Source organism: Lepisosteus oculatus, chromosome 1, assembly GCF_040954835.1.
Source record: "Lepisosteus oculatus isolate fLepOcu1 chromosome 1, fLepOcu1.hap2, whole genome shotgun sequence".
In the NCBI taxonomy this organism is placed as follows: Eukaryota; Metazoa; Chordata; class Actinopteri; order Semionotiformes; family Lepisosteidae; genus Lepisosteus; species Lepisosteus oculatus.
This window is the reverse complement of record NC_090696.1, coordinates 21,989,346-22,014,599: the sequence shown is the minus strand read 5'-3', so window position 1 is coordinate 22,014,599 and position 25,254 is coordinate 21,989,346. Positions and strand designations below refer to the sequence as shown.

Sequence of the window (25,254 nt, the reverse complement as noted above, 5' to 3'; positions counted from 1 at the left end):
TGGGGTCAAGAGGTCAAAGAGAGGGGAGAGGAGGATTTTGCCTGTGGAATGAATAATAAGCCTGGGTGATGTCCTGCTCGTGTGAATCAACTCTTAAGTCATTGAAGCCGACTTGATTTTGATCCATATTCAACCTTTGCACGGTCGTTCTCACTACAATGTTCTACAGTTTAAATGTTTCCCTACACATCTTGCAAGGTTTGTTTTATCCATTATCGGCTGAGGCACAGTGACAGGGTCCAGTGCACCTTCTGAGTAAAGCAGCTATACTTCAGATACTGTCCATCCATTTTCTAGCTGCTTAATCCAGTACAGGCTCACAGTGTGAACTCCAAATGGACTCTCAGGGACTGCAGAACTGTAATCATCTTCCACAGCTGCAGACATAACCAGTGCTTACAATTGAAAGAATGCCAGTTTTTTAATTAGACCGTACTGATTTGCCAGTGAATCCTCTTCATAGTCCTTGAGCGTTCACACAACCCAGCAAGTACCAGTTGGGACGTTTTGGGGAATTAAGGCCTGCTCAGTCTTTCCCAGCTGCAGGTACAGTACAGGAATGTCGGCATGTTCCCTCATTTGAAGTGAACGTGTGGGGCTGGAATAGCTGAGCCCTGTTTCCATTTTGTGCAATATCACCCAGCCGGAGAGTGGACAGTGATCAGTCCGGAGGGGCACAACTCTCACCCTTAGTCAATGAGGTCACCTCTGTTTTCGGGCCCTTGGTCCCGGGCCTGGCGGTCCTGCTCTGAACAGCTGTGTCCCGAGGGCTGGCTTCCTGACACACAGCCTCCTGTCGCCATCTCTGGGGCCACAAGACCCCCGACCTGAGCTCTTGGGCAGGGAAAGACCAGAAACAACAGGCGCTATTTCAGTGTGTGTGCTGTTTTGTTGATAAAATGCTGAAACAAAATGCACACGAATAAAATACTCCATTGTTTGTGTAGATAGGTACAGTAACATTATGATTTCAAATGTCAAAACGTCTTTACTAAGTGAAATTGCTTGTCTGTTTTTTAATTTTAAATTGGAAGTAGCCTGCAGCTGCTAAAATCTGGAGTGAATCAGACATCTGACAATATTGTAAAACTGTGAAATCAATGCTCAAGGTTTTACAGTGCTGTCAGTTGGACTTCCAGCAGACCACAGTCTGATCTGTTAGTTTATCTAGTATAACAGTAATTTTGGAGTTCCCCTTTCAGGCAGCACTGCTCAAACTGGAAAGGCCTGGACACAGTGTAGGAGAGAGAGGGAGCAGAAAAAGAGAAAAGAGAACATTCTCTAATGCGATCTCTGGCTATGCGAGGAGGGTGAAGGAAATGTGATCCCACCCCTCTCCCCCTTCCCCTCCCAGCAGCTCCTCTCCATGCAGTCGTCACACAGTGAAGTCACCCTGCAGTGAGCCGGGACATTACCTCACACAGCGAGGAGGGAGGGGTGAGCTGGGAGAGCAGCCAGCGACTGGGCGTTATCCCACATTAACACTGCATTCAGCCTCTGATTCAGATAAGCCTGTTTCTTCAATGGCTTCAGCTGTTCTCTGAAAACAATGGAGCCAAAGAATGTTTTAACTCCTGCTGTACTGGCAGTGCATGGGCATCCCGTCTGGATTGAGCCATATGTCTGCAAAGAGTCTGGGAACAATATGTGCTGTATTGTTTAAGGTCCTTGTTACACCAGGAGGACAACTGGTCCAGTCGTTAATGTCCAGTCTTGTTAGACCGGGAGGGCAGCTGGTCCAGTATTTAAGGTCTGGTCTTATTACACCAGGAGTAGAATTGGTCCAGTGGGTTAAGACATAGGACTGTTACACTAGGAGTACAGCTGGTCCAGTGGTTAAGATACAGGACTGTTGCACCAGGAGGACAGCTGGTCCAGTGGTTAAGATACAGGACTGTTACACCAGGAGGACAGATGGTCCAGTGGTTAAGATACAGGACTGTTACACCAGGAGGACAGATGGTCCAGTAGTTAAGATACAGGACTGTTACACCAGGAGGACAGATGGTCCAGTGGCTAAGGTCCAGTCTTGTTAGACCAGGAGGACAGCTGGTTCGGTGGCTAACGTCCAGTTTTGTTAGACCAGGAAGACAGCTGGTCCAGTGGTTAATGTCCACTCTTGTTAGACCAGGAGAACAGCTGGCCCAGTGGCTAAGATACAGGACTGTTATATTAGGAGGTTAAGGAGGTTGGTGGTTAAGGTCAGTATTATATATTCTTAAATGTATATCCTTTTATATAAAGTGAACACTCCACTCAAAGCACTTTTTCAGGTAACAGGGATCCCCTCCACAAGCACCAATGTGTACCCCCACCTGGATGATGCGCCAGAACGCTCACCACACATCAGCTAATAGTGGAGAGGAGAACAGAGTGATAAAACCAGTTCAGAGATGGGGATTATTAGGAGGTCATGATTGGTAAAAGCCAATGAGAAATTTGGCCAGGACACCAGGGTTATACCCCTACTTGTTTTGAAACATAAAACCGAGGTCCTGATTAAAAATCCCAGGTTGTTTCTCAAAAAGAGTAGGGGTGCTACCCCGGCTCCACGGCCAAATTTCCCCTTGGCCTTTACCAGTCATGGCCTCCTAATAATCCCCATCTCTGAACTGACTTCATCACCGGTGGGCGTTCTGGTGCACTGTGGCTGCTGTCGCATCATCCAGGTGGGGCTGCACGCAGGTGGTGGAGGAGGGGAGTCAACATTACCTGTAAAGCGCTTTGAGTGGCGTGTCCAGAAAAGCGCTATATAAGTGTGAGGAATTATTGTTATTAATTTTGGCCTCAGTCTCCTTTTGGAGCTGGTTCTGCTGGTAGAAAGCTGGCCTGAGCACTTAGTGTGCTCTCCACCTGGACGGGCCGAGCAGGAGCAGGCCGGGAGCAGGGGCCGTGTGCCCGCCGGCGCGAGAGAAAGCCAGGAAGAGGGCCGGGGAGGGGTGGGCGGAACCGGGCCTGGCAGGAGGGAGGCCGAGTTCCTGGAGCTCCTTCCTGTCGCGCAGCTGCTGACAGAGCCGCGCTGGACGCAGGTCGTGGCCCGCAGGCAGCTCTTCCGGGCTGTTCTCTCAGCGAGGTCTCTAGTGGTGAAGACGGGCGCGTTGCCCTCCTGTGCCAGGCACGTGGCCCTCATTTCCCCCGCTGGCATGAGCGGACCAGGGCATGCAGGACATGCCGAAAAACAGCCTCTAGTCATAGCTGAAATGGAAGGGGGTATGACATACAGTAGCTTTTCTTACGATGTTTCTTTTTAAGTCTAGGGAGAAGAGTGACCTACAGTAAATAACTACTACTGCCAGTAAATCACTATGTGCAGCTAATGCTTAATACTGAACAAACAGCTTAGCAGTGTTACATATTTGATTGGATGAAGTGACTACAGTGACTTCTGTTTGTACAGAAAACCATGCACACTGTCTTTAATACCCCATCCTAGTTTAGTGTGTCCCTGGGGATAAACTGAGGATAAAACCAGTCCCCTTTGCTACCCACAGAGTTTCTTCTCAGTTTTGTTGTTTTTTTTATGAATCTCCTTGCCTTTCAAGGCCAGATCAATGCGGCAGAGAGCTTCAGCCCAGGTAATCGGGTTTTCTAAGAAGGTGAAGAGGAGGCTGTCTCTGTGGAAAGAGCAGCGAGTGCTGGAATAGTGAGAGTCAGCTGGCGGAAGCACGGACCTGGCTCTGAATTTACTGTACGGCGGCCCGGCAGAGGTTTCAGTTCTTCAGGTTTAATGTGTTCCCTGTAAGTGTTTATTGCTGCTGATGATGTAGTGTGGAATTTAAATGAAGGTTCTTCACTTCTCCTTCCCCTTTACAGCAACCTCCATGGGCAGGAGCAACATTCAGTCATGATCGGAAGAACGAGCATACCGTATAACCCAAGCTGGGAGAAAAATGTGTCTCTGATGGCGACATCACATTTTCTGCCTATGTGCGGTTTTAGATTCTTCTATGCTGACCAATGGGAGCTGAGTCTGTTCTCCGCACACTCAGGATTCAGGCTCTGCTCTGTCATGTTATCAATGCTAATTGAGTCAGCTATCTATGGCTGATGACTTTGGTGTATAGAGATGGTTCCATTCTTAATGTTAAACACTGATTAACAGGGGTGATTAATATTCACATATTTCATAGCTGACTGCACTTAGGACACCATAACGTCAAAATAAATGCTCCTTGTAACATTTATGTAAAGTGTAAATTAACAAGTGACATGGATCATGTTGGCAATACGAACAGCACACTCACTGTAGACTGGATTTTTCGTCAGCTGTTTCTTCAAAGCCACCTTGAGTATTTTTTTAAGGAAGTTTGAAAAAGGTTTACCACTGAGGGCAAAAATCTAGAACTTAGTTTTCCAAGATGCTATTATTAGATTTTCACAATCTAAAATATTTATAATGATTATAAAGTCTGTAAATGAGGACAGTGGGTCTAGTGTGCAGGTTAGTGCAGTGTGCTGTGTTAAAGTCAGCTGGTGAAGCATCAGAGGGATTATAATGACCAGTACTGTTGGGTTTTAGACTGTTTTATAAATGTAAGAAATTGGGGATCTTTAGGGAGAAAAGGACAGTCCCTTTTACAGTTAGCTCTATATTTGGTGTTTTCCAGTCTCTCCAATTTCTCAGTGTTTGTATCATAAATCCTCATTCAGTCAACACGTACAATAGCAGCAGCAGTGACACCATGATGTACTGTACCAGCCACATCAGCTAGACTTCAGTTGTACAATTTATTTCTAGGGCTAAAAGACAAAATGTGAAGGGAAGATGGTGCGTTTATAAATTGTTGCACATTAACCTTTTGGTCACAAAAGTAGTAATTCCCGTACCAAATATATGGAAAAGGCTAGTCTGTGTAGGATAAAGACCTTCCCACTCTGTACGTACGTACAGTATGTTATGATTCACGTGGGGAGCTGCAAAGCAGCAAGCAGAGGTTAATTTCACTCTGAAAAGTAAAAAAAAATGAAAAGCTGAGAGAGTTCACCTTCAGAAGGCTCAAAAGCCAAAACTTTTTGTTCTACATTTCAGCCTGGAATTAACCTGTAAAATGATAACACAAATTATTTTAATAGAATAAGTTATATTTTTATGATGTTCTAAAAAAGAAATTGAATCCAGACTCCTTTGCATGTTTTTTTGTTGAAATTTAAATATTTAACTCTGAAGGACTGTAACAATATGCACTGGTAGACAGCATTTTCCTAGACTGATTGAAAGTCTATCTGTCAAAGATAGTGAGGGCAATTTTCATTCATCACTGGGAAGCCTGTTGAACTTCCCGTATCCAGTTCTGCTTGGTTTTGCACTACAAAGCTTTATGGTCCGATGCTTAAACATTCAGTTTTGCTCTGACTCTCTCTGTTCCCCTGTTGGTTTACTGTGTGTCTCTCCTTGTGAAGCTGGTGACGTACAGTAGTTCCCAGGCTGCTGGGCTGAGGAGATGGCGGAGAGAGCCAGCAGTGGAAACCACTCTTATCCAGGCTAGGTCCAGACTGTCGGTACACATGCTAATGTTGTGCACGAGTCACAAGTAGGAGTTCCTACCCAGGTGCCTCCTGGGAGGAGCCCTGCCCAGAATCGGGTGTCGCTAACTTGGGGATCCCCCCCTCTCTCTGCAGAACGGCCACCCCGAGCGTCTGGAGTGCGGGCTGGAGGTGGGGGGCAGCCCGGTCCTGCTGGAGCTGGAGAAGAACCGGTAAGAACGGCACTGCCCCTGGGACAGCTGGGAAGGTCTGACTGAACCCGGATCTCCGAGAGAGAGGAGAGGGCAGGAGGGGGAGGAAAACCGGAGCAGAGTGGAACTGAGAGAGAAGAGAGGGCCGGACAGAAAGATGGAGATGCAGTTTGAAGGGAGCAGGAGAAGGATGTCTAAATATGAAATAGTAGATGAACATAAGAGCAGTCTGAAGACGTGACATGTTCTAGACACCCAGTACTCTTTCTGTAAAGAACTGTTTCCTGCTCTCTATCCTAAGTGAATTCCCCTTACAGTAGGTTTCCAGTTTTGACCAGACCCCTTGCAATTTTGTAAACCCGGATTAAATCTCTTGGTCTCCTCTCTCCCTACCTGAACAGATCGATCTCATTCAACATGTTCCATCCAGTTTGTTCCCTGCCTGGAGCCCATTGTTTACCAGGATAGGCTGAGGCTCCCCCACAACCCTAAATTGGAAGAGGCGGTTAGATCATGGACAGACGTCTTCTGTATCCTAGCAGAACCACCTCTGTGATGTGCAGAAGTTATGTCCCTACTTTTGATGTGGACCACTGTCCACCCATCGGTGTTAGATTTCTTTTCTCAACACATCTTTCTGTTTTTACATGCAGAGATCTAGAGATAGATTAGATATTGGTTCTGAGACGCTCAATCTACAGTATGATAACTGTTCCACACTCTTTGCAGTGTTGCTTGTCCTGTGATATTGTGACACCATTGCTCTTTGTTAGCGATGTTTCAGAGACTCCAGCTGCATGATCAGAATTCATCAAATGCAGAAGCTCCTCTTTCTTTTCTTCTATCCCCAGTGCAGTTGGAACATCAATATGGGCCCTTACAGTAATTTCCTGTTGCTTTATTGGTCATTTTCCCCTGGGATTCTGTCTTTGACTCTGTTTCCAGTGTATCTCCTTGGCAGATTTGCAGCAGACATACAGTAAACTGGATCCCTGTGGTAGACCTGCTTACATCTGCTTTCTAACACTGTTTCTTTTAAGATGACAAGTGCTTTCCTATTCAAGATCCAGTTCTCGGTCCACCTGCATACATTCCCTTGCCTTCATATGGCCTTTTAATTGGAGAATTCTTTATCCTGGACCAGATGTCCAGGATAAATTTGCCAAGGAGATACACTCCAGCAGCAGCCATATCACTCTGCAACTCACAACTGGCAACACACTGGAGCTCAGCAGGTGTGAGCCTGGTCAGTACCTGGATGGGAGACCTCCTGGGAGTTTGCTGCTGGAAGAGGTGTTAGTGGGGCCAGCAGGGGGCACTCACCCTGCGGTCCATGTGGGTCCTAATGCCCCAGTATAGTGACGGGGACACTATACTGTAAACAGGCGCCGTCCTTCGGATGAGACGTAAAACCGATGTCCTGACTCTCTGTGGTCATAAAATCCCAGGGCGTTTCTCGAAAAGAGTAAGGGTGTAACCCCAGTGTCCTGGCCAAATTTCCCATTGGCCCTTACCAATCATGGCCTCCTAATAATCCCCATCTATGAATTGGCTTCATTACTCTCCTCTCCTCCCCACTGATCGCTGATGTGTGGTGAGCGTTCTGGCGCACTATGGCTGCCGTCGCATCATCCAGGTGGGGCTGCACACTGGTGGTGGTGGAGAGGAGTCCCCATTACCTGTAAAGTGCTTTGATTGGAGTGTCCAGAAAAACGCTATATAAGTGTAAGCAATTATTATTATTATTATTATAGATGTTAAAAGCTTTCTGGATATGTACAGTATGTTATATTATTTTAGGGTTACCAGCTGTACTTGTAGTGTGTTCTTTCTAAATCCATGCTAGCTGTCTCTTAAAATGACACTGCTTTGATGCTCTGTCTTCTTCCTCCAGGGATCTTCTTCCCAGCAGGCCCAATATCTTCTTCTACCTGCCCAATGGGACTGGAGTGTCAGAGGATGAGAGCCTTGTGGTCAGTGTCCGTGATTCATCATATTATACCTTTGTTATGCAGAGGTCAGGAGAAGGGAACTGGGAAGCTGAGACATGGCTCGGTTCTCACTGAACACTCTCTCCCCCCAGACTCACTGCTATTACCACGGCTCAGTCAGGAACTTTCCCCAGTCTCGCCTTGCACTCAGCACCTGCAGTGGACTGAGGTGAGTCAGCTGCTCCAGTATTTCACCAATCCAGTCCTCGGTCTGTCCCTCAGGCCATCGTTTCCAATTATTTTAATTAAGTGCTTTGTTACTCACATCACTCAGTTGGTATTGTATGTTGTTTGAATTCAGTTTTATATTGTGGATTTGAAATGTGTTTCTCTGCTGTTGCACATTCCACTGGCTGGGCTCTGCTGACACTTGGCAGAATGAAAGGCTCTCAGTTTGTGCTCACTGTCTGCAAAAGGCTTTTCTGGTTTGGGGTTGCTGCACAGCCCAGTCAGTGGTCTCCAGTCTTCTTCTAGAGAGATGTGACTCAGCAGGCCTTGTAAAGTGTGCTGGGTCGTGATCTCTGTAAGCTGTGGATCAAGATCTGTGCTCTTTGATCAGCTGTAAGCTCACCCACACTCAGGCCTGCTGGCTGATCAAACTTCATTCCTGCAATTCTCGGTAATGCTTCATTGATGGTGCTTGCTGGTCTCTCAACTAGCAAAGACAGTGGGTTCAAGACAAGTTGACCTCTGTGATCCACATGGTACAGTTTGGGCCCAGATCATGTTAATGGCTAGCCATGAGCAGGTCTCCTTAAGCAGCAGCTCGTAGGGTGAAAGTTGGGAGTAGGTTCGACTCCCAGCTGTGGATGAGTCTTGGGAGACTTCAGACTGACATTAGCGAAGGATGCGTTGCTCCTCCAGTTGGTGCTGACCGTCCTGTCAGTCTCTGGAGCCTGTGTGTTGAAAGATGAGTCTCCTCCTCCCTCATGCTGTACTGGAGTTGTCAATATGAGCTAAAATGTAAAGGAAGGGCAATTTCCAGTTTGGAGGGTATACATTTAAAAGTACCAAAAATAAAACCATGTACTGTATGTGACTGCTCAGAGTGATGATGTACCCAGGAAACACGAACTTTAGAAAGTGGTGATTTAATGGAGGCTTGACAGCACTGTTGGACTGAGGCTTTAACTGAGACAGCTTTAACTGGACTGTCTCCGCCCTGCTTGCTGCCAAGGTGATCATCACGCAGGATGGTGGCGGTCTTGCTTGATTCTGCGCCTCGAGTTGTGGAGTGTGATCCCTGTTTGGAGGAAGGTGCTTTGTGGTAGTTCTCGCTATAATCCGGGTTTTCCTCCAGGCCGTATCAGAGCAGATCTAACCTCTTTCTCTCTCCCCCAGAGGGGTGATCATCCTGAGCGCCAACCAGAGTTACACGGTGGAGCCCGAGAAGCAGGAGAAGGGAATCCACGTCCTGTACCCCACTCAGGAGCTGAAGGCTCCTAGCGGAGGATGCGGGGTCACCCACTCCCCCGTGACCCCCACAGAACCCTGGCCTCACCTGCACAGGGTAAGAGGTTAGGGAGTGTGGAGAGAGGGATGTCTGGATTGGATCCTTGCGTCCGATGGGGTTTCTAATTTAATTCCACTAAAGCCCAGGGAGCTCGTGTGTCAGCAGTCTCGTTACAGCCTTGGAATCACTATAATGAAACGGTGGCCTTTTAATCGATAATCTTGCCAGCTGTAGACTGTACTTCCTGAGTAAGAGCTAATGGCACTGCTGATGTGTGAGATGGGGACCCAGATCCAGTGTCTTTGGGAACTGGGAGGCAGATTTTATACCCAGCTCCCTCCTGTGTTGATGGTACAGAGTGGATCAGAAAGATCTGTTTCTGCTGGTTTTGACCACATAAATCAACTCAAGTCAAAATCAAGTTTTTTTATTACTTAGGATTTAATCCATTTTGATATTTTATAAAAAACAAACACCAGGGCATATAGAAGTTTTTTGTTGTTGTTGTTGCTGTGTTTAGAACACATCAAATAGTTAAAATAAAAAAATAATAAAACAGTAGTGCTGTTATTGCTGTGTTTTGGACCTTGTACGCCCCACACAGGATACAATTGTGCACGAAGTCCAGAGTCCATTGTTCCACAATTCCATAAGGAGCGGGGGTGTAGTGAGAAAATGGGACAATCCCCTTGTATTTGGGAGAATACTGGAATGGGAGTCCTCTATTTTTATAAGACCGAGCTCTGTGCTTACAGCCGGACAGGAGAAGCTTCACTCTGTTCTGTAATTTGCTGTGGCTGTCTGTGCTGTTCATGGTATGAGAAGCCTGAGACATCTGCATTGCTCAGAATGTCACCCCTGTTCAAGATCGGCTGCTGTGTGTGACACCATGACCTTCTGAGTAAAAAAGTGAGAAAGGAGGGACAGGAGAGCAGAATTACAGGCTCATTGGGGTTTGTTGTCATTAACTGGTTGATAGGTGTGTGGACTGATCACAGAGGGGTGTAGAGAGCAGGAGAGAGAGTGTGGCAGCAGTTTATATCACATTATACTTAATTTATGTAAAACCTAAAGTTAAATAACATCCATTCATCCCTCCATTTTCTAATTCACTTTATCCAGTACAGTGTTGTATGAGAACAGAAGCCTATCCCAGCAAGCAATGGGCACAAGGCAGGGTGCACTCTGGATGGGACACTAGTCCATCACAGGCACACACTGACACAGATATACTGTACACACACCCACACCATAGCCAGTTTTCCAGAAACCAATTAACCTGCCAGCATACCTTTGGTCTGTGGAAGGAAACTCACGTGAACATGGGGAGAACATACTTGTACACACTCAGACAGCCCCAGGAATTGAACCCAGGGCCACTGCACTGTGAGGCAACAATGCTGACTACTACACTACTGTGTCACCCTGTGTCTAGTGTAAGCTGGAGAGAGGACATGATGAGTGTTAGAATATGATGCTGTAAGGGTGAGCTCCAGCTCTGTTTTCCTGTCCTGAGCTGCCGTGTCTCTGTCTTTTCTGTCCAGCTGAAGAGAGACATCCTGACGGAGACCAAGTACATTGAGCTGGTGCTTGTAGTGGATCACAGGGAGGTGAGACATAGCTTAAATTACCCTCCCACACACAACTCACACATTCTGCTCGTTTCTGGTTTTCATCCAGCGATCCTGACACTGCAGTAAAGGCACAAAGACCCCCATCTTTGCGCAGCTTACTTGCTCAGAAGATAATTTTATGTGCCATGGTAGTACAAGCCAGACTGAGATACAACTCAGTTCCTTTAGGAAGGGTGTCCCAGCTGAGCACAGGTCATGAGAAGAATAGAAAAACATCCTGCTGGGACATTTTCTCCATACTGTAGATCTAAGATCCCCAACTCTCACCCTGACATTTCTGTTACAGCTTGTTTAAGACACCCCTACCTGCACCTGCTCTTAAATTTCTGCTGACTACTGTAGCTCCTAATCTTTAGAAGGACCTCAGTGTGAATCATGGAGCGCTTTTGCCCCCTGGTGGCACAGGTTGGAACTGGCTTTGAATGTGTTCACAGTTTTGTGGCTGCACCACTCGATAGGAGAAGGTTTGTATCTGAAACACATTTCACAGTTAGAGACTGGGGTCTGTGACAGGGAGAGAGCTCTGGCTCCTGCTTCCTCTGCTGGGCAAGGAGTCATTCTTGGTGGGGAAGGAAAACAAAACAGAACACAGCCTTTCCATTGTTCCCACAGTACCTAGCCTATGAGAAGGACAACAAGACCATCATCAATCGCATGCTGGACCTGGCCAATCAAGTGGACTGGGTGAGGCTGAGAGACTTATTCAATTCCTTCAGTACAGACTCATGTATACGTCTATTTTTTCTAGTGCTACCTTGACAATACCTTCTTAGTTTACACGATGCATACCAGTACAGACGATCTGTTTTCTGGAGCAGACCTGCGATACACATAGTGTGTGGAAAAACAAGATCTCCGTTGTCCCGCTGCTCTGCCTGCAGCTGTATCTGGAACTGCAGCCCCTCCACTGAACCCCCTTTCCCCCTGTCCAGTTCTACCGGCCCCTGAACGTCCGAGTGGCTCTGCTGGGCCTGGAGATCTGGAGCGACGAAGACAAGATCCTGATCGACAAGAGCCCCACCGACACCCTGAACCGCTTCCTGGAGTGGAGGACACGACAGCTGCTGCCCCGCCTGCATCACGACAACGCTCAGCTCATCATGTGAGGGGGGGGGCTCGGGGGTCTCTCTCTCAGGGGGGCTCTTGGTGTGTAATGGGTACACACTAATGGGTGTATACAGCGATGTATACACAGCAATGGGTATACACAGCGATGGGTACACACTAATGGATATATACCAATTGGTATACACCAATGGGTGTTTACTGGGATTGTGGCTGTATACATTGGGAATATAGCACTGACTAGAATAGAACAGGTTTTGTTCTTGGCCTAAACGTGGAATATCTGCTCCTGGAGTGCAGGCTTGGCTCAAAAGTATAGATCAGTGGTGGCAATCAGAGGCTTGCGGTCCGACGCAACGCAATTGTTCGGATCGTGAGACAGGTGCTGGCAGAGCCTTAGGGTGGATCCAGTCCATTGCTTAGCCCATATGTGAAGCAAGCACCCTTGCAGACATTACTATAACAGTCTGGCACACACTGTGGTCCACATGCTTCTCTTCCTCTGTCCAATCTCAGCGCTCCTGTCTGCTGACGTCACAGATGGACATTGAAGGGGGCGTCTTTGCACAAAAACAGTGGGATAAACATACAGTATACATCCTGACTTACAATAATGGCTAACTGCATTTAAAAGTGATGTACTGTATTTCATTAGGAAATAAACAAAACAGTAAGAATTAATAATAATATGTAATAGTTATGTCTAGTATTTAAAAAATGTATGGCATCAGTACCCATCTGAAGTACATTTTAATCAGATGTTGAAATTCAGATAATTGCATGTGCAAACAAATGAAATTATTATAATATCACTGCTCACACTATATTAGAGTTAATTTATTTCGATTCTTAGCAGCATACATTTTCTTTTCTTTATACATTTTGCCTTTATGTCTGTTATAAGTGCAGCACTCCTGATAATGTTTGTTACAGCATTGTAACAGCAAAGTAAAGAAGTGAACAGCATTGCACTAATTGTCAAAGTGGAGAAGTTTTGCACACCGGGGCTGGACATAGAAGTGGGTTTACTGGCTGCTGCTGGGTGGAGGTAAAACATGGAGAGGCCACCATGGGATCACTCCCATCCCACTCCGCCTTTCCCTTTAATGCTAGACTGAACCGCAGCTGTACCTATGGAGAGAATTGACATTTGGGAGAATGTCCTAGGGAATCCCGGCAGTTTCCAGGCACAGGAGGGGGAGACCCAGTCAAAATAGAGGATTGTTCCTTAACAGAAGGATAATGTGAGTTTATTCCGTGAGGAAGCAGAACCCTAATGTGTGCGGTCCCTGTTTCCAGGGGGGGCTCTTTTGACGGCACCACTGTGGGAATGGCATCGCAGTCCTCCATGTGCTCACGGGATCGCTCCGGAGGGGTCAACGTGGTGAGTGACACGGCCCATCAGCCCTTTAAAAAAAGAGGATGGGTGGATAATACCTGTGTTCTCATCTTTCTTAATGGGTTTGTTTATTCTTGATTCGCATCCAGTACAGTTTATACTTCAGTGTGTTACAGATGAATTCCATTTGCAATATCAGGCAGCACCTGGGGGTGAGTGTTAATGTGCAGGAAGGTCCTTCATCCTTCTGCTGTGAGTGGAGTGACCGCTGTGTGGCCCTTCCTCTGCTTCCTCTGGTGCATCGCGCATCCTCAGACAGACTGCTGACTGACCGTTCCGAGCCTCAGCTTCCTGTTTTTTAGGTCTCACCTGACTGATTGTCATGAGCCAACCAGTCAGCTGACTGGGAACAGCATTCTGGGACGTGTAGCAGGCACACCGGTTCTGTTTTTTGCATCTTACTGTGCTGTAACCCGGCGGTCATCTGGTATTGATGATGTGATTGCATGATTGTGTTTCTCTCTGCAGGATCATCTGGTCAGTGTACTGGGCGTGGCCTCCACTGTGGCACATGAGCTCGGGCACAACCTGGGCATGAGCCATGACACCGCTGACCGGCACTGCCAGTGCCAGAATGAGCCGCGGCTTGGGGGCTGCATCATGGAGCCGTCCACTGGGTGAGAGGGCACAGCTGCAGGGAGGGGTGGACACAGTTGGGACAGCTGGAGGGAAAAATGAACACAGTTGGCACAGCTAGAGGGAGGAGTGGACATCATGGGGGCAGCTGGAGGGAGGAGTAGACACAGTGGGCACAGCTGGAGGGAGGAGTGGACATGATGGGCACAGCTGGAGGGAGGAATGGACACAGTGGACACGGCTGGAGGGGGGAGTGGACATGGTGGGGACAGCTGGAGGGAGGATTGGACTGTGGACATAGAGAAGTGCATACAGTACAGAATGGGCATAAATCTAGAGAGGTATAGACATAATCTGAGTAGATCTAGAGAGAGTGAGCATAGCTAAAGACGGGAGAGGGCACACACATTGGACATAGCTGGGGAAAGGAGCAGATACAGCTATAGAGATACAGTAATAATTCCCTGCATTAGTATAACTCTCTTCCAAAAGGATCCCTGAACACGTCACAAATACAACCTTTTCCACAACTGTGTCCCAGACATTCTGCATGTGCAGCTTCACTAGATTGCAGATCAAGTGGAGGAGAGTGAGAAATTCCTTCATTAACTGAATCAAGAGAACTGAAATCTAAATAGACCACATCCAAGCAAGCCTAACTGCAATTTCCAAGGAAACTAGAAAACCACCCCTGATTTTGCAAATAGTGGCACTGTATTCTTTCATGCCCATTTTATCATCTCATTTAAGGAAGGGCATCTCCTGAAAATGGTGTCTAAACCTGAGTTTTCTCAGAGGTCTCTCATCCCAGTACTGGCCAGGCCCTGGCCCGCTTAATGTTTGAGATCTGACCAGATCAGAGCACACAGAGGTAATGATGACCTCTCTCTCCGGCCACACCTCCCAGTCAGTGACCGGTCTCTCTTGCTGTCGCTCTCCAGTTTCATGCCCGGCCAGCTGTTCAGCAGCTGCAGCGCACGGGACCTGTCGGTCAGCCTGCTTCACGGCGCAGGGATGTGCCTGTTCAACATGCCTGAACCCCAGAGGCTGCTGGGAGGACAGCGCTGTGGCAACCTGTACGTGGAGCCGGGCGAGGAGTGCGACTGCGGCCTGACAGACGTGTGTACCACGCCAGCACCTCCGCCGCCGCAAACAGTGGAGGGGACACCCATTAGGCACCCTCGATACTTATTCTGACAGGGGAGCTCACATGCTGGGGGCCTCTCTCCTTCTCCTCCAGAGCCACAGTGCAGCAGGGTCCCCGAGTCTCTAAATTGCCAACATGTCAATGTCTGAGGAAAGGCAGAGGTTGAGCTGGTCCGTTTGAATTCTTCTCCTCCTGTTTTAAGCTGATATACTGTAGATACAGTCTAGAGACCCACTGGAGTTGCTGGGCTGAGACTGAGAATTCTCCTTACAGGGTGGTTTGAATGTGTGATCTGGGGTATTTGAACAGGCCACTACAGAGGATTGAGTTTTTATCAGTCCAGGCTGCTGTCCTGAGTATATCTCTTCTCGTCCTAGAGAGACAGACCTGAGAGCTCCTCTGCCTTTTCCTTCCCTTTGAGCTCGTGATAACGGAATCAACGTGTGGTGACTCATTTTGGCCATATTTGTGTATTTTTTCCCAATTAGTGTGGGAACGTGATTTGAGAAAAGTAACTTTTATGTGCAAATATAATTTGCAAATAAGTTATATGTAAATTACTTTTGTGCTAAGGTGCATGGTATTTTATTTCAACTGTAAATGTGTCCAAACTATTGGTTTTGGGTGTACTTTCACCCTGTGTGCAGTTTGATTCTGACAGATAGAGAGCGCTGAACTGGGGTTATCTCACAGGAGCTTCCTTAGCGACGGGACAGTGCTCTGCGAGCTGTTGCCAGGACGATCTGTGTCTCATGTCACTGTGTCTGTGCGCAGGAGTGTGAGGACCCCTGTTGCAACGCCACCACCTGCAGACTGGTTCCTGGGGCTCAGTGCTCCTCTGATGGGATCTGCTGTGAGAACTGCAAGGTGTGTGTCCTCGGTGTGTCTGTACCCCTGCTGGGGTCTCCTCAGTGTGTCTATACCCCTGCTGGGGTATCCTCGGTGTGTCTATACCCCTGCTGGGGTGTCCTCGGTGTATCTATACCCCTGCTAGGGTCTCCTCAGTGTGTCTGTACCCCTGCTGGGGTCTCCTCAGTGTGTCTATACCCCTGTCGGGGTGTCTTCGTTGTGTCTATACCCCTGCTAGGGTCTCCTCAGTGTGTCTGTACCCCTGCTGGGGTGTCCTCGGTGTGTCTATACCCCTGCTGGGGTGTCCTCAGTGTGTCCTTGTCCTTGAAGTGTATTAGTCTTAAGTGTAATAATCCAGTAACTATGCTACACAGTTGCCTGTTAAGTTTAAAGTCCACTGCCCCCTCTTTAAAAGAGTGTTCCAGGAGATGCTCTGCGTTACTGTATTCCTCACCTCCCTGCCCTTCTCTCCTGCCTCCTTGCTGTCCTAGCTGCGGGCTGCAGGGAGTGTGTGCCGAGAGCCCCTGAGCGAGTGCGACCTGCCTGAGCACTGCTCCGGCGACTCCCCCTACTGCCCCCCCAACGTCTTCCTCCAGAACGGTCAACCCTGCCAGCAGGGGGCGTCCTACTGCTACAGTGGAGTCTGCAATAACCTCACCTCGCAGTGCCAAGTGCTGTGGGGGCTCAGTAAGTGTGGCTCTGCAAGTGCGTGTTCATCTGTCTCTCTCCCCCCCTCCCTGCACCCCCTGGTGTCTGACAGAACTACAGTCCGTTCCCCATTTCTGCCCAAGTCAGGAGGCTAAATACCACAGTCCATCCATGACATGTGTAAACATTTATAAAACATTTGAAAGATGATCTTAAAACATCCAGTGGAGTTTTAATCTGTAGAAGCTGCTTATGCACTGAAGACCAGACAGCAGACTCTGGAACACTCTCTTCAACCCCTCCTCTTCCTCTCTTGTTGCCAGATTCCACCCAGGCTCCAGACGTCTGTTTCAGGTCTGTGAATAAGCAGGGCAATAAGTATGGCAACTGTGGACAGATGCCCAACGGGAGCTACATTCCCTGTCCCAAAGCGTGAGTATCCATGGGCTTATCCTGGCCTTTCCCAAAGTGTGAGTATCTCCTTGGTAATCCTGAGCTGTCCAACAGCGAGAGTATCCCAAGGGTAATCCTGGCCTTTCCCAAAGTATGAGTATCGCTGGGTCATCCTGGTCTGTCCCAAAGTGTGAGTATCCCCTTGGTGATCCTGGGCTCTCCCACAGAGCAAGTATCTCCTGGGTGATCCTGGGCTCTCCCACAGAGCAAGTATCTCCTGGGTGATCCTGGGCTCTCCCACAGAGCAAGTATCTCCTGGGTGATCCTGGGCTCTCCCACAGAGCAAGTATCTCTTGGGTGATCCTAGGCTATCCCAAAGAACGAGTATCCCCAGGGTTATCCTGGCCTATCCCAAAGTGTGAGTATTCTCTGGGTGATCCTGGGCTGTCCCACAGTGTACCCACTATTTAACCCCTTTGTTGTCATCAAGTGTGTGTACCCACTGTGTAAGCTGGCCTAAATAGCTGGAATCCTGTATATACCCCTGAGGTGTTTCGGCTGCTTATCTCACTCTGCTGTCTGGGTTTCCATCTGTGCCTCTGTGTCTTTATACTGGCACCAATGCCATAGCAGCCTGACTCCAGGCTCAGTTGTGTCATCTTCTCTCCCCACTTAGAGATGTGCACTGTGGGAAGATCCAGTGCCAGGGTGGGAATGACCGCCCCCTGCTGGGCTCCAATGCTGAGATCATCACCACCAAGGTGCTGCTGAACCGCAGCGAGCTCACCTGCCGCGGGACCTTCTTCAACCTGGGCGATGATGTCTCCGACCCTGGCATGGTGACGCCAGGCACAGCCTGCGGACCGGGCAAGGTGGGCATTCCAGGGGCGGATGCTTTTAAACACTTTTATGTGCAGCAAAGCAATTCTTTAAAAAACGTTTGTCAGTTTTTACAAATGATCCTGATAAACCCTGGCTTTTACAGTGCTCTGTCTTGCAGTTGCAGAAGTGTCAAGCATAGTTTTACTGCTACAGTTTCACTATCTTCTCGTCTTGCACCTTTCAGAACGGTGGTATTGTGCGGACGTCAGCATTTACCTTAGTAATATGTGGTGTTCCTGTAGTCAGATGTAGTGGAACAAAGGTCACGGTCCATCCCACTGACTGCTGGGGGAATTGGTCTGAGCCATGCAGCATGGCTGCGTGTTGTCACCAGGCTAGGTTCTTGGAAGGGTTCAGTGCAAGATTGTGGTTGTTGCTGAAATGTTTTTATATCGAGACCTAAAGTCATCTTGACTTTGCACCAAGCCGAGTGACCTCTGTGTTCTGCTGTGCTCTTGCTGCAGGCCTGCCTGAACCAGCGCTGCCAGGATGTCGCTGTGTTTGGCGTGGAGGAGTGTCAGAAGAAGTGCAATGGACACGGGGTGTGTGGGGGTGCAGGGGTACAAGGGAGGAATGGGGGGGGGGGCTTTAAGTAATAGTGTATGACAGGCAGAAGAGTATAAGCATCGTTTTACTACTAGAGTCTGAAAATCTTCTTCATGACTCTAATAATGAAATATACTGTAAGATGTTCAACGCTTTAGTGCTATTAGAATTAGAAGTAGAAATGTTTTGCATGTTCTCTTAGTTACGCTGAGAGCATTGAGTTGGCCTGCTCCTGAGCCAGAGCTGAAGGGTTAATTATGTGGAATACATGCCCCTAGAAATGAAATGGCTCCATTTTTGGCTCCATTAAGGACTTTGCAGGAGCCACCAGGTTCATGAGTGAGGTGCCCACGGTTTGAGAACGTGCTGCCTCTGATACCAGCTGTCTCTCTTGGTGCAGGTCTGCAACAGCAACAGGAACTGCCACTGCGATGCAGGCTGGGCGCCGCCGGATTGTCGGCACAGGGGCTACGGGGGTAGTGTGGACAGCGGCCCCACGCAGGCCAGCACCGGTAACGTCTTCATTGGTTATGCCTAATGACAACCATCCACCCAGTTTTAGAGCACAGACTCAGTTTTAGAGCTACAGGGTAGCGTTATTTGTATGTGCACCCATCACATATGTGCTTAATTAAACCAGTTGTGGTCCAGATTAGCAATGTCTTTAAGCTCTGAGTAGAGATGCAGGCTTACCTTGAGTGTAGGCCTTATAGGGCTGGGCTGTCGCGATCTCCACAGTGCAGGCTATCCTTGAGCATAAGCATGAGCACCACCTCACAGCACAGGATGAGTCAACCATCCCCACGACGCGGTGAGGCAGGACAGCATATTCACTGAACTTGTGAAAGACTTTATTGTCTTAGTTTGGTGCCAGGCCTTTGCAAGATTGATAGTTACTTAAATACTGTATCATGACCAGAATAACATTAGGATAACATTATTTTATGGAATACCAGCAGTTCAAAATACTATATATTTGCATATAATGTGTATGTATATAATTGTATATAAGTAGTTCAGGTAGGTAGCTGCGTCAGCATGAGTAGGCTGCAAAAGAAACAAGTAATAGGTTTATTCCATGCTGAAAAGAGAAAAAAAAACACAACGTTTCGGCCATGGGGCCTTCTTCATGGAGTGGAGACTTTGTGGTCTCTTTCCCTGTAAGTTCGGTGAAAACGCTGTTTGTAATCAGATGTACTGTATATGGATCAAAGTGGAGAGGTACTGAGTATTGAGGGATCTCAGTTTTCCTCGCATAGACTAGGATAGGCCAAATGGGAGCACAAATGTTGACACGAAATGGTTGATTCAGAGTATGACTACAGGGTAATTGCTATTTTTTGATCTTGTCACGTGACCCAGGAAGAATAAGAAATATAGAAGAGCACGACATTACATATTTTGTGGTATATTTCAAAACTAGATGGACAGACTGTAATGGAATGATAAGTTGTCCCTAACTAACCTGCTAGATTTGCGTAAGTAATCCATACAGTAGATTATGAGGGCATAGTGTTATTTTTGGACTTTCAGAACACTTTTGCTAATACCATAAGAAAAACGAACCCTTACATTGAAAGTTGCTGGTATCCAAAGTAGTGTGTGTTCATGGATGAAGGATAAGTCAGGAGAAAACAGAGGGTGTAGGTAAGAGAGTTAACTCAGTCTAGAGTGAGGCCAGTAGTGGGGTACCACAGGAGTCAGTTCTAGGGGCTACTACTCCTAATCTGCATGAATGGCTGAGACATTGTTAAAATGAGAAAATACTGTACATGACAATCACAGATGATACCAAAATAGTTTAAAAAATGCAACAGCAATTAAAGAGGACCTTCAAACTTCCAGAGTGTGGACACTTTAAATTTAACAAGCTTAAGTTCCAGGTATTGAGTGCAGGAAAGGAAAAATGTGGAATTTAAAAATCATATGGGTGGTATTGGACTGGACAGAACTCTTGAACTTTGGTTGAATTAAGATCTCAATTAAAGAGGAAGGTGGATTGAATGGCTTCGTTTCTTTTTCAACCTTTCTCATATTCTGTAACTATTCCTCTGCCCTCTTTCTTCCCCTCACAGACTCAAATTCATCACGGCTGGCTTTACTCATCTTTTTCTTCCTCGTCCTGCCACTGGTAGTTGTGTGCCTCGTCTTGCTCTATCGGCGTTGTAGGTGGCAGGACCTCTGCCTGGGTAGAAGCCCTTTCCACAAGGCAACCAATCGACAGCACAACCGGTAAGAACCTCACCTCTCACAGTGCCATCTAGGGACAGCCTCCAGTACTGCAAGTCCCCACTGGACGTGGGGACAGGTCACATTTCAGGTTGACCCTTTTTAAATTTCTTTAGCAAAAGGCTCAACATATCAAACTCATTGGCTTATATTTTTATTGTTTGGTTATGCTTCTGTGACTGGAGACTCCGTTTCCAGATCATCTGGCACTCGGGAGGTATCCACATGTACACACACATACGCAAACATTTCACTATCCAAACAAAGGCGATAAATCTGGTTTCAAAGGTAAACAAACTTTACCTAGTAGGCTGGGCAAACGATTTTTAAAATTTTTAAAAAAGAAATAAAAAATGAGATATAATGATGTGTTCCTGCTTAACTTAGACATTGCACGACTATAAAAACCTATAAAAATGGGTTACGAGAGTTAAAAACCACTTTTTATGCGCGAAAAATGGGTGATTTTTCTTCCTCGTGATCAGCTCAGAATCTCTGTGTACACTGTAAGGTTTTTACTTCTTAATTAAACGTTTAAAATACACGAATTTCATAAAGACAGCACACGTTTCGAAGAGAAAAAATCCCATTCTTTTCTCTTCCTGTTGTGTGAAACTCATCAGCAGGTCTTTTTTTCCCAATCAGAGGCTCTGAAAATAGCGTACCGCCCACTGCGCTCCGTCAGAGAGGGGCGCGGCACCGAGAGAGGGAGGAGGCGCGGAGCGCAGCAGCACAGAACGAACGTTCTGCTGCCTGGAGCGCTTATGGCAGCGATCGCGTCTGCATTTATAACTTAGTTTTTAAAATTAATCAAGCAATATGAACCATCTCTTTTTACTTTTAAGTCACTTAATTATCATTAAGCACAGCTTTCTCACCACCTAGACTACTTTTTGATACCATCCTTAGACAAAGCAGAAACTTCTTGTTCTGTCTAATGACATTACAAGTGGAAAGATTACAGAATTTAATCGTCTTTAAATTTGTTACGTTATACATTTTAGAAACGTTTCATCCATACAAACACCACAAAACTATTCTCGATTGTATTTCTGAATGGTATGTTACACTTAGTTCACTGTTTTAATTACACCTAATTAAGAAAGTTAGGTGTTAGCATAAACTATTAGCAATCAATATTAAATTTAGCACTGTAATAAGTTGTTGCACTTTCCCCCGCATCTTGTAAAAATATATTTTCATTGTTCAAATATACATTAAATCTGACTAATTAAATATAATTCAAAATATTTTGCTAACAATGTTAACTGTTTATAAATAATAAATTGTATTAACTAAAGAGTAGGATGGCACAGTTGTTAGTATGCTTTTTGTTTTGTTTCTTTTTCATAAATACAACAGTAGTACCTGATGTCTCAGCGCCTTTCAAAATTAAATTATGCATGCAAACCTGTGAACTAGAAAGATAACTAAGATATCCATCCATTTATAATGGTGGCAAAGTGGTTAGCATTGCTATCTTGAAGCACTGGGGTCCTAGATTCAATTCCTGCCATCCTGTGTGTGTGGGGTTTGCATGTTCTCTCTGGGTTACATGGTTTTTCTCCATATGTGTGATATGACTCCCTCTCGCACTCCAAAACATACTGGTAAGTTAATTGGTTTATGGGAAAACTGGCCCTGGTGTGTGTGTGTTTGTGTCTGTCTGTCCTGTGATGGACTGGCGCTATGTCCAGGGTGTATTCTGCCTTGTGTCCGTTGCTTACTGGGATAGGCTCCTAATCCTCTGTACTGGATAAAGAGATTAGAAATGGATGGAAGTAAAGGCACTGTGTGGATTGAACTATACACAGTGTTAGAAACCCACTATGAAATGGCAGCATCTCACTGAGAATAAAATATTTTATAGTGCTGGCTTAAGTAAACAGCCTTTCCACCTCTCTTGCACATCAGTATCCATACCTAGTTATTTAAACAAATTGCCTCTAATTATAAACATCTTAATATGCTGGCTCTGTGGATCTGCATCAGCGATGTTTGCCCATTCCTTCAATTCATGTGCATCCAACACACAGTTCAATGCTAGCAACTACACAAAATCTAAAATGCAATCCTCATTTCAGTATCTATGTAAACATACAGTCTGTTAACTTCATCATCTTCATCAAAAGTATGCCTAACCCCATTAGGAAGTGTTCTTGTTATCAGTGTATTCCTCAGCTATCCCAAAATTATCTTCTTACCAACATCTCTAGTTTTTTATCCTGCAATAACTCAGCCAACACTTAAATCTCGAAAAGCTGCTTGTGTTCATTTCTTTAAATCACAATATCATGTGTAAATACTGTCCATATAATACTCTGCATTGTGGAATAATAGTTTATTTTAAAGGGAACTAGAGAAACTAAGAACTAGAGAAATCAAGAAAGGCTTTTTTTTCTAGAATTAATAAATGCACATCCTGTTCACTGGGGAAATTAAATCCACACTGAGCAATCTTCAATATGTTCAGAATATGACAGCGAGAATCCTATCAGGGATGCATTACACCTGTTTTCAAGTCCTTGCATTGGTTACCTATCAGGTTTCGAGTCAACTTCAAAATCCTCATCCTCATTCAGTACCTACAGTATATGGCTTATTATCTGTCTACTCCCCACCTTTGTCCGTCTGACTCTGGTCTTCTAGCTGTCCTCAAGAACATCTACATTCTGTGGGTGACAGGGTCTTCTCTAGCTGCACCCCAGAGCTCTCAATTTGTATTCCCAGTGATATCAGTCACGTACCCTGAGTGCATTTAAATCTAACCTCAGAACCTTTCTTTTCAGAAGACTTAGTGTCTGTATCTGCTTCATTTTCTAATTTTGGTAGCACCTCTAACTGCTTGTCTTTCTTATATCTGTTTTTATATCTACTGTATTCCTTTGAGATGCCACTTTTAAAGGTGATATATAAAATAAAGTTTTTTATTATTGTTATAGAGAAACATGATCAGTTTTCCCTGGTCCAGATAAAAAGATCTAAAGCATACTAGTTTGTCACTCTTCTCATTCCCTTTGCTAAATAACTTTTCATACTAATCTGATCAATCTAACTGCCTGTTTTCTGTGCTTTCTCTATCCTGCTAGATTTGCAATTATTCTGAACATTTTCTTCTTGAAATAACTCATTTCTAAATACCTTTTTTCACTGTTAACATCTTGCAGCAAAGCTGCGACAAAATATACACTTAGCACAGTTCATCCTGCTACCAACATTGAATAACAAAATCTTAAGATTTCTATATTTATGTCTTTATTTAGTGGTTTCATTAGTGACAAAGGCTAAACTTTCTTGGAAAAATGTCTTTTATGTGTTGCAGAAAAAACTGACTTGCTTTAACAAAGTATGTTTACAAATCCTTTCACCTGGCAATCTACCTGAATGCCCAACTATCTGAGAAGCCCTCCATGAAACCATGGTTGCTATTAATTCATTTAGGGCTTATTGACAGAATTGCTGTTTTTTATGCATGCTAATTTTCTGATTCCTCACTCTGTTTCATGTTTATAGATAAGACTTTATTGATCGTGAAGGGAAATTGATGTACATGATGAACATGTTTGCATGTTCTTTTGTAACATACACCTTTTTGTGATTTTGTTTGTATATCTAAGCAAGTGTTCCTGCATCCCTCTTCTGCACTTTAGTCATGGCTTTTTTTCTGTTTGCTTATTTCAAAGCAACACCTGCTCCATTTCTAAAACTTTTTACTCATGTGCATTTTTGTATTTTTTACACCTCTAGCACTTTAACATCCTGAATTTTCATTTGCCTTAATTTGTAGAATGAACTTGAGTTTTAGCCTAAAGAAGTTTTCATTATCTTTTGTTTCTTGTCCTACAACTGTTATTATTGATCACCGAATTATTGTTCTTGACATGACTTCATTCAGCCTTTCCTGAACGTCTATGACAGGCAGAGAGAGTGCTGTTTCTGGTGCGATCTTTTGCAGCTGACATTTCACTGTTTTAAACGAACAAGAAATTAGATTGCTCATAGATCACTTATCCTATATAAACACAGCGTAATTGCCCTCCGAAAATCCTCTTTTTCTTGTTCGTTTTAGAGACCTTGATCGAAACTGATTTTAGATGTCAGAAAGGATTTCTTTTCTCTGTATTTCCTACATTGCTTTGTCGAGATTTTAACTTTATATCTAGGCTCAGATTTCAACTATAAATCGTACAGTAATTAATAGCAGTAAATACTGATGTTTTGCGCCCTCTTACCACAAAAATATATATGTTTTGTAGCTGGGATGAACTTTATTTCATAAGCGTAACTACTGCGATTCGGACACGGACGGTTAAACATGGCGGCAAATCAGACACCCAGAGGGGGGGGGGGGGGGGGCGTCTTCTCGCCTCCATAACTAAAATGCCAAATAGGAGTGGCTTAAGCGACATACACAGTCGTGTAACTGACAGTTTGAGGTAGCCTATCGTGTAAATTTCGCTTTGTTGCTGATAGGTTAAGCTTTCGAAACTCTGCCCCAAAGTCATGTGACTGATTTTTCGCTCTGTTTCGTTGGTTAAACGCAATGATCACAAGCACCACCATGGTAACTGGGATGTGTAGTTTTTAATTCCGTTTGAATTATAACTGTACGTACTGTCTTCGTATTTGGCCAGGGCTTTAAAGAGAGGGCGCGCCAAAAATTTTCGGTGCCGTCGTCTCCGCTTTAAAGGTACCCCCGTCGCGGAAGAATTCGATCTCGGGACGTTTGCCCAGCGTATACCTAGTCTTCCGGGATAGTTTTGCTTG

General features: G+C 45.7%; 1 protein-coding gene across 7 annotated transcripts in view; it reads left to right on the top strand.

Annotated features, from left to right (window-relative positions):
• The window catches only part of adam15 (ADAM metallopeptidase domain 15), a 52,909-nt gene that overhangs the window by 14,551 nt on the left and 13,104 nt on the right, over positions 1-25,254 (top strand). For all 7 annotated transcript variants that reach the window (XM_069187655.1, XM_069187657.1, XM_069187654.1 and 4 more), the window contains exons 3-19: positions 5,620-5,696; positions 7,570-7,648; positions 7,759-7,835; positions 9,008-9,176; positions 10,664-10,729; positions 11,366-11,437; positions 11,686-11,855; positions 13,118-13,202; positions 13,686-13,834; positions 14,735-14,912; positions 15,715-15,807; positions 16,281-16,476; positions 16,761-16,869; positions 17,507-17,702; positions 18,177-18,254; positions 18,659-18,770; positions 20,334-20,490. In XM_069187655.1, coding sequence (XP_069043756.1) covers positions 5,620-5,696; positions 7,570-7,648; positions 7,759-7,835; positions 9,008-9,176; positions 10,664-10,729; positions 11,366-11,437; positions 11,686-11,855; positions 13,118-13,202; positions 13,686-13,834; positions 14,735-14,912; positions 15,715-15,807; positions 16,281-16,476; positions 16,761-16,869; positions 17,507-17,702; positions 18,177-18,254; positions 18,659-18,770; positions 20,334-20,490 — 2,063 coding nt within the window. The remainder of the gene's footprint in view (positions 1-5,619; positions 5,697-7,569; positions 7,649-7,758; positions 7,836-9,007; positions 9,177-10,663; positions 10,730-11,365; positions 11,438-11,685; positions 11,856-13,117; positions 13,203-13,685; positions 13,835-14,734; positions 14,913-15,714; positions 15,808-16,280; positions 16,477-16,760; positions 16,870-17,506; positions 17,703-18,176; positions 18,255-18,658; positions 18,771-20,333; positions 20,491-25,254) is intronic.